Source organism: Condylostylus longicornis, unplaced genomic scaffold (assembly GCF_029603195.1).
Source record: "Condylostylus longicornis isolate FDR11 unplaced genomic scaffold, ASM2960319v2 ptg000080l, whole genome shotgun sequence".
NCBI classification, from domain to species: Eukaryota; Metazoa; Arthropoda; class Insecta; order Diptera; family Dolichopodidae; genus Condylostylus; species Condylostylus longicornis.
The window spans coordinates 3,037,591-3,048,031 of record NW_026578048.1 but is presented as its reverse complement, the minus strand read 5'-3'; the positions used below and the strand labels follow the sequence as shown (position 1 = coordinate 3,048,031).

General features: G+C 20.7%; 1 protein-coding gene across 2 annotated transcripts; it reads right to left on the bottom strand.

Annotated features, from left to right (window-relative positions):
* Positions 1-9: 9 nt before the first annotated feature.
* Positions 10-8,557, bottom strand: LOC129613086 (uncharacterized). Of its 2 annotated transcripts, none has more exons than XM_055527003.1 (5): positions 8,492-8,557; positions 4,120-4,376; positions 715-1,323; positions 393-609; positions 10-323 (listed from the first exon to the last, which is right to left on the bottom strand). In XM_055527003.1, the coding sequence occupies exons 2-5, from the start codon at positions 4,339-4,341 to the stop codon at positions 124-126; spliced, it is 1,248 nt and encodes a 415-aa protein (XP_055382978.1). In that variant the 5' UTR covers positions 4,342-4,376; positions 8,492-8,557; the 3' UTR covers positions 10-123. The 2 variants fall into 2 exon arrangements, with proteins under 2 accessions (XP_055382978.1, XP_055382979.1); XM_055527004.1 differs by lacking the exon at positions 8,492-8,557 and adding an exon at positions 8,134-8,256.
* Between the last annotated feature and the right edge of the window lie 1,884 nt (positions 8,558-10,441).

Here is a 10,441-nt window from a genome sequence, read left to right as displayed (position 1 = left end):
ATCACAAAATTCTGGAATTATTTATATTTTCTATTTTCACAAACAAAAAAAAATTAATTCAAAACATATACATTTAAAAGATAAACAGAATATTAAATTAATATAATTAAAAATTTTAGCATATCAATCCAAAAATCCAGATAAATCAAATTCTTTTAATGTTCTTTGTATAAACGCTTTATATTTTGGATTTTCATCTAAATTTAATTTTTTCGGTATACTATCTGTATCTAACATTCCAGTTCCTCGATTATCATTTTCATCTGGATTTTCATCAGATCCATTAAAAATTAATGGTGTTAAACATGAAGCAGCTATAACAGCTAAAAATAAAAAACATTTTTTTTAAATTATGCTAATCACAATTAAATTTATGTATAATTTTTTTTTACCCATTAAACTTTTCTTTATAATTTTTATATGTAGATCTTTTAATGTTGGAATATAACCAGTATAATTTAATTCAGATAAAGTTTTATTAAGAATTTGATGATATTCTTTTATAATATACTTGTAATGAACTTTACGGACATTTTCATTAAGTGAACCATATAGAAAATAATTTAGATCGATAGCCGGCGATCCATAATATGCTAATTGATAATCAAGCTAAAAACAAGCAATAAAATAATAAAATTATTTTTATGAAAATTTAGAGATATTGAATAATACATAAAATTTTAAATACAAAAGAAATAGTAAAAATAATCATACCAATACAACATCTTCCGGTAGCAATTGTTCATCAACTTTTATCATTACATTACTAATCCATAAATCTCCTAAATTTAAGACACGAAACTCATCTTTATTTGATTTAAATAAATCTTTTCCTTTTGAAATAATTGTTTTCTCAAGACGATATAATTTTTCACAAATTTCTTCGAATCCTTGCCATTTAGCAACCTCTTCTGCTAATTCTTTTATACTAGCCGGAAAAAATCCTAAAAAATTTTGTCTATCTGGATTATCAGAAATTGGTCCTTCTTCAAAAAAATCCATAATACCGGGATTTTGTTCAGCAATAATAACAGAGCAAGCATGAAATTTGGCAATTTTTTCAATAACCGGTATTACTTGTTGTAAATTAAATAATCGATTACGTTCAAACATTTCATATTGATTATATGTCATATCTTCTAAAATTAAAAATGGTTCTGGTGTTTCAGTTGTATAATAACAAATTGGTGCAATTTTTGTTGTTTCATTAATTGTACGTAATAAATCTTGTATTCGAGGCAATATATCTTTATATATTAAAATTTCACGTTTAAAAAGTTTATGTTTAAATGCTAAGATTCCTGATAATCCTTTTGGGTGTTCCTATATAGGTAAAAAATAAAAAAAAAAACTTTGTTAATTAAAATCTAATTTTAATATTTTATAATTATAACATGGAAAAAGATTTATATTATATAATTAAAGTTATATTTTATAATTTTGAGCAAATAAAATATTTTAATAGTATTTGACTTACACAACAATATATCGAATTCTAAATAACAATATAATAATTAAAAATTTAGTTAATATTTCTATTATAATTGAATATTTCAACCGATAGTATTGTAACTTTGCTTTAACAATATTGCATTTGCCTTTTTCCAATATTATATACAATTATTTTATAATAAATAAATAAATGGAAACGCGTAAGACAACTACATAAATAAGTAACGTATATTCTTGCAAAAAAATATAAATTTACTTAAAAAATTTTCATTAAATAATTTAAAATTAAAAATAAACTCATTGAAACTGATTATTCTGATAAGAATTGTATTAATTAATTATAAAAAAATAAAGAACAATTTATTTTTTTTTTATCATATAAATTATATAGATAAAGGAAAAAAATAATACATATAAAGAATACAGTAATACCATGATTATCCGAAAATTTAAAACTCCAATCACTTAAAATTCATGCATAAAACATATATATACATGTACAACTTTAAGGCAAATAAAAGGCAAATTTAATTAATTAATAAATATATATACAGAAATGAATCGATAAAATAAAAGAATAACATGTATAGATACATATGTATGCAAAAAATATCAAAAGATTATTTAATGTAACAAATGTCATTGAGAATCGTGACATATTTGACAAAATAAATTTTTACAATTTCTGAATTGTTGTTTACATATGCGTTAACAAAATTTACGATTTAATCTGAGCCTTATTAAAGTCGTATGCAACACAGTTTGACATCAAACTTCGTCTGACAGCATATTTAATAGAAATTACTCTATTCTTATCAAACACTTACTGTTAGATTTCAAAAGTAAAATGAAAACAATTAATATTTTTTGGTGGAGTTTTAAACAATGATCAACTGATTTTATTTTGATTATAATTTTCGTAATAAAATTATTAAATTTTGACGTTAGGTCTGGCGGCCATAAATTTCATTCTGATATGTAAAGATCTAATGAATGTCATTTTTAGATTTTGTCATATAAGTAAACAGTACCTTAAAAATCATATATATTATAATATATAACTTTTATATAGTGCCTCATAAATATAGAAAACAAAGCTTAAGTAAAACTCTATTTTCTCATGCACTGAAATATTTAAGAGAATGACATTTACATTATGATCATATAACAATCAACTAATTTATTTTTTTTTTAATTTGAACTTGCACTCAAAATCAAGTAACATCGGAACAAAATACACATTAATCACTTTTTTTTGCATATAAATTAAATTAAACAAAAAACTTTAAAATATTTTTATTTCTGTGTAGTATATACTCGTACATACAAATATATATAGTGTCGTCATTAATTTTTTATAATATTGTCTTGATTAATAACATTTAAATTTTTAGATACATTATAAATATTTTCAAAATATCGATTAAATTGATTAATCGATTTTTTAAACTGAATTTTTGCAAAATAACTTTAAATTGTCTCTCTAAAAAAATCTCTTACATAATCTTTTACAAAAATTACTATCATGCAGATTTTACATTATCTATGTAGTTGCATTTTATATTACAGTAATTTTTATAGTAGTAATTATTAAAATAAACAAAAGTAAAATGTTATAGTGTTTTGTTGATGAGTAAATTGTTACAATATTATTGTTTTATCTCTCTATTTAAAAAATAATAAATATTTATTTTTTATTTGAAATTTTACAATAATCATCATTGTAAACATAAAATATTTATTAATTTAAATGAAAATTGAAATTTATTTTATTCGACAATCACATTTATAATATTGATATTAGCTATATAAAATAAAATAAAATATGATTGTATAACATATTTAATTTTATTTTTGCCTTAATTGTATGATATTAATAATAAAATTTTAATTTTAATGCAAAACTGTTGCTATAAAGTAATATACATATGTATAATAACTTGTACATAGGTATGTAATTAGGTATCTTCTTCTATATTTTGAATACTTATAGAAATAAATAAATATTTAAAAACTATAAGACATTCAGTTTTTTTTTCAGTTTTTTTGTAAAATTATTAATCAACTGATCGAATAAACCATTTTTAATTCATCATTTTCGGTGCTTTGTTTGTAAAGAAGAGCTACCAATTACCTATATTGTAATTGAAATTTTACAATAATCATCATTGTAAACATAAAATATTTATTAATTTAAATGAAAATTGAAATTTATTTTATTCGACAATCACATTTATAATATTGATATTAGCTATATAAAATAAAATAAAATATGATTGTATAACATATTTAATTTTATTTTTGCCTTAATTGTATGAAAGCGGGTATGTAAAATTTTAAAATATTGTAGGTACTCTCACCTATGAATAAAATATAATTAAAATTAAATGAATATAAAATGTTTTAAAGTATTTTATATAATATATTTAATTTTTTTCGTAAATAAATTTTTATTTTTAAAATAAAAGATAAGAATATAAAAAAAAAACAAAGAAATAAATTTCTTTTTTGTGTGTGAAACCTAATTTTCATATCAATATAAATTAACGTACTTACATACAAATATATATATATATATACATAAATCTAATTCATACACATGTCTATGCACATAAAAATAAATTATACTTAAAATATTATAAAATCAAAAAAATACACTTGACTTACCTTTATTATTAAAGAAAATTTATCAAAATTTTCATTATCTTTTGTATATTTAAATTGACATTTATGTAAAATACTCGCATAACCGTTAGTTTTTACTAGACTAATTGTACGTAAATTACTAACATTAATATTCACATCATTAAAATGATCTCTTAAGATTTCTTCTAGAAATGATTGTGTCAACCATTCTGGTGGATTGTATTCAATAGCGCCAGTACCCATTTAATTATGACTTTGTTATTTTTTTTTTGTAATTGCTGTACAAAATAGAATGGAAAAAAAAATATTTTTGAAAAACTTATAATAGAATAATATAATAAATTTGTATATATATACATACATATGTATATGTAAGTATATATAAGACTATATACTAATGCAGAAAATTACAAAGGAAAATAATTAGTATTCAAGCATATGTATGTATGCACACTATATATATTTATATTATATATGTATATTATATATTATTATGTGTATAAAAAATATAATATTTTCTTGTTTAAATTTACTTTAATTATTTAAGTATATACCATTTGTTTTTTTAAATTACTATGTATATTATAATGTAAGAATTAATTAAAAAGTCATACGTTTTCATTATACGTACATATAATTAAGAGAAGAAGAGAAAAAAAGCTAAAATAAATGAACAGTAAGTAGGTAGGTACTTGTATTTAAACAATAGTACTAATTTTAAAATTTTGAATGAATTAAATTGAATTTTCTTTTCGAAAATATCACGTGCTTTTTGATCACTTTTTATAAACATATATTTATATACATAATATACATTCAAACACATGTAGTTATAATAGAAAATAACTATATTTCACTCTCTTTATTTTCATTTTCTTTTCTCTTTGCACTTTTTAAAATTTAATCATTACAAATATTTAATTTTCTCGGTACGGAAATAATTACTATTGTGGAGTTAAAATTACAAATATTCGTTAAAATATAAATTTCATTTTGTCTTCATTAAAATCAAGCAATGTTCTATATTAATTAACAATTATTAATATGTTATACAGTTTTTTAGGTACAAGGCACAAGACAATATATTTATCGTCGAAAAAAGGCAGAGGTACTGTATAAATTATATGCATTCGAACATTTCAATTTTTCAAATTTTGATAACAATAATTGAATAATATAGCAAAATTATTGTCATGCTTAAAATAAATTTAAATTTGGTAAAAAAATATTCGAATATTATTAAATTTATATGAAGCAAATTTGAATTATTAAATATATTTGAAGCAAATTTGAATTGAAAATTGAAATTTATATGTTACAACTATCAAATTTTAATCTATAACGTGGTAATAAATTTTACACTATAATCATTTAATTTAAGCACATTTTTAAGAATACACGTTTTTATAGTTATACACGTAAATGTTTAAAAAACTCCATTTATTTTACAGTATTTAAAAATTAAGAAAAGTTTAATATAAACACAATTAATATACTTATATAAAAAGTTTAATCTGCAAAAAATTAATACACATTTTAGTCTTTACCAAAACTGAAACACCCACCAAAAATTTCTTAAAATAAGCAGAATTCAAAACATTTTATTTGCACTCAAATAGTTTAATTGGTTCATATTTAATAAACACAACAATGTACTACTCAAATCTGTTCAACTATCATTTAGTGTGGTGAAAAAAACGAAACACAAAACATTCATTTAAGTATGTACAGAGTTGTTAACTTTTATATCTAGTAGTGAAATATTTAAATTAATTTTCTTTTAATTTTGAATTAATTTTGAAATAATGCTCGGGAATCAAAATAATAATGAGAAGCTTTTCTTTATATTCTTATTATAGTAACTATTTTTATTATCTGTGTTTTAAATAAAAACTATACTTATACGAAAAAAGACATAAGTATAGGTGATCTTATGCAAATGTACGTATGCTAGAATTCTTAAAATGACAGAGTTCTGTTCATAATTGAAAAATTTCAAAACAAATAAAGCCGAATTTATAACTATGTAAACATTGAATGAAATTTCCAAGAATGCGTGAATTTCTGATAATAGAAAAAAAAAGTTTAACAATTATGCAGTGAAACATCCATTTTAATTTAACTTGTATTCCGACTCATCTTAATCTATCTATCAAGTATTAAATATGTAAATTAAATAAAGTTTAAATAAGTAAATTTCTTCTTATCGTGTTATATAAACTGAGGCACTCAAAGCAGTTTTTTTTATAATTAATTATCACTGTACAAATTGAGTTATTTTTAAATTAATTTATTGAACTCTTGAATCTTTAATATTTTATTATTTAAATTTCAATTTCATATTTTCTAAAAATTATGGCTAACTCAATGTTTTTTGCAAGAACTTGATAGAAAATACATGAAGTAATATTTTTAAATTTTTCTACAATAATATTATTAAATCTTAACACTTAACAGAAAATTAATTTTTTAACTGAATTTAAAATTTTTTATACCTTAACTTAATTGTTATCAAGTAAAGCACAATATAATTAAGTATGTGCTTATTTCAAAATTTCAATATTTTCTTGCTTTTTATTCCTTTTACCCAATATTTTATCTATGTACATACCCAATATTAAACTAAATTACTTAAAACAGAAATTCATTTTTATAAAACCTGCGAAAATCATTTATAAAACTGTTTGTATTTTATATTATATATATATGTACATAATCATATATAAAAAAAAATTGTTTATTCTTCTTAAATTTTTTATCATGCGCTTTTTTTATGATCATGTGATTCTCAAAAAAAAAAAAAAAGCTGACACAATAAATTTTTTTTTCTTAAAAATTTAAAGTTTAAGTATTTTTGAATTATGTTACATGTAAAAGTTTGAATTAAAAATTTTAATTATTATTAATCACAATTTGGAAAGTCCCCTATATCGTTATCAAATCAAAAATAACTTGTACACTTATAATAAATAGTTCCATATCCAATAATATTTCAACATTATTATTAAAAAATAGACATTTTAAAACTCCATAGAATAAGTACATAATTTTTAAGTAATAATTATTACTTAAGTCCCAGAGGAACCTGATAAATTGTTGTGGCTCTTAGATCTCTTGAGAATTTTAATTTAAGCAGCTAGCTATTCCATATTTAGTCGTTCCCTCTTAAGAAATTTTAATAACAAAAAAACTCTTATAATATAAAAAATTTAATTTTTTAAAATTTTTTAAATTTTTTAGCCTAAATTTTACTTTAGCTATGATTTATACATTTTATTTATTATTGAGTATAATTTTTTGTACTCAACAGTTGTTTTCGTAATTTTTATTTTTGTTACAATTTCAAAAAACTAATAAAATTTTAATTTTAATGCAAAACTGTTGCTATAAAGTAATATATGTATAATAACTTGTACATAGGTATGTAATTAGGTATTTTCTTCTATATTTTAAATACTTATAGAAATAAATAAATATTTAAAAACTATAAAACATTCAGTTTTTTTTTTTCATTTTTTTTGTAGAATTATTAATCAACTAATCGAATAAACCATTTTTAATTCATCATTTTCGGTGCTTTGTTGGTAAAGAAGAACTACCAATTACTTACCTATATTGTAATAAGAAATTTAAAATTTTTAAAAATTTAAAATATTTTTATTTTAAATTTTAAATTAAATTTAATATTAATTTTTACTGAAATGATTACGTCATAATGTCCTTTCCTATCACAAAAAATATATAGGCGTAAGAATATTTAAACAAAGATATTTTATATATATACGTATATGTACATACATATGTATGTCCTACTTGGATATTTCTTCAAAATTCTAAAAAAAAATTAATTTCATATTTTATTGATTATCACAAAACACACAAAAAATTATTTTCATATTTCTCCCGTTGCATAAATCTGCATCCTTATTTTTTTTTGTCCTTTTTAATACTTTTGTATATATTATTAAGTAGTCGTACATGTGCAACGTAACTAATCAATAAACATAATGTTTTCATATTGGCATATTTACAAACCTAATTTTTACAAATCATATGAACATATATGTAGATGTAAATCAGTATGTTTCAAAACTGCAGGTTTAAGCAAATTAATTTTTTTTTTCCAAAACAACAATAATATGCAAAATTACAATTTTTAAACTAACAATTATTTATCTTAAAGATTTATATTGTAAATTTTTGTTTAAAAATTGCAAAAAAAAAAAAAATACACTTTTTATCATTTTTATAATTTTATTGCCAAAGTCAGCTGACTCCGACAAAAATAATTTATTTTTCTTCCAAAAAAAAAAAACATAAAGAGCACGTTTATTAAATGCAATATATAATTTATATTTACATATAAATATTATATTTTAATGTACATATATACCTAAGTAATTTAGTTGATAGGATTTTTAAATCACGAAACCAACTGCTTTGAGTTTTTAAGTATCACTATATTCAACAAAAAAAAGTAATAAAAATTATCTAACACAAATCATTGACTTTTAATTTTTTTCTTTTATATAGACACAGTAATAGTCCAAGAGTTTAATTCACTTAATCATTCAGCAATATTTTTTATCATAACAATTTTTGTTAAAACATTCAGTTTTCAATCATTAACAAAAATGCGACCGAATAAATTTTTAGAGGATTAAAATTTCCAATAATTTAATTTAAATTTAGTCTTGAACTAAAATCGAGTATTTTAAACATGGAATTAAATTAACATGAATTATGAAGAATATATTTGTAAAAAGTCATGCAAAATTTGGAAATGTATTCAGAAAAATTTTTGAATATAATAAAAAATTTAAAGTATGGATGTAATTTAAATACCAAAAATAATGAAAATTTTCTTGAATTGTTGTTTGTATTCAGGAAAATGAAAACTTTAAACATGTTTATTTAAAAAAATCTTACATGTACACTTCTAATCTCTTTGATATGACATAATAGAATTCATTTTTGTATAAGGAATCCTTGAGTTAAAGAGCTTCATAACTACATATATTCACCTTCAACATAATTTTTTTGAATTGGATTTAAATATATTGCTTAAAAACTCAATCAATGCTAAGAGGTTACAAATTTTATTTCTTTAATACAAAACAAGCATTAGCTTTCGATTCTATAACTACATATTTTAATATCACATTTTTATAATAATTAAATTAGAAAACCATATACATACAATACATAGATAGTTTCTTAGGTGATGAGACATAAAAGTATAAAATATTAACGTATATCTTGCCATACTGTATAAAAAACAGGTATGTCCAACCATTACATTTCTGTGTGTCAAATTAAAAAATAGAAAACTTATAACGAGAATTCTAAAAACTATTAAAAATGTCTTAGAAATATTGATATAGGGTAATTTAAAATTTCAAACGTGCTATTTCGTGTCTTTTAAAATTAATAACATTTCTTACCTTTTTAGAAAAAAAAAATTTAAAGCAAGTGAAAATTGTCAATTTTTATGGATTTGAAACACTACTCACCTTTATTGAAAATTATCGCTAACGACTACTAATGAGCCGTTCAATGACGTTTCAAAAAGTCTTCGTTTCGAATGAAATGAAATAACTGAAGCGATTTCGCCCGCCGATTGCATGTTGTGCATACCTGATATAAAACATTCTTAATAAGCTCAAGTGAATCCAAAATTTTAAGCTTTTATACTTGTAGTTTGTTTACAAAAGAAGTATAATCTTTCATACATATTATATAACCTTATACAAACGTAAATATACACACATTGATAACTACATTATATACGTAACAATTATGATAACAAAGCTGTGCTAATATGGATACACATTTATTTTAAGACACAGAATATTTATGAAAGGTAAAATTCTTTACAGAAAAAAAAAAATAATTCTACTTTTTCTGTTTTTGATTATTTGATTGAAAGTGAGGGCGGCAATAGGAGATAATAGTATGCATATATACATATGTGTATGTAGTAAAAACTATTCAATTTGATATCACTAATAAAAATTTTAGATATGGATACTAAGATCTTACTTTTGAAAATATTGAGGTATTGCAATACTTTTAAAATACAAACCCTGTGATTGTGTGGATATGTGTGAACAAACCTATCTGTTAATTTGATTTTATTTTGACTTGATTTTGATTGTTTATAATGATCTATCAAAATTGGATATTTTCAATTGAAAGTGTTCGAAATTATTTGTATGGGATTTCTAAATGGCCTCTTTAATTTATATGCATACATCTACTGTATCAACTTTTGCATATTGCAGTACATTCTTTGTTTAATGTTTATATGAATAATGCATTATAAAAACGAATTAGCTCACTA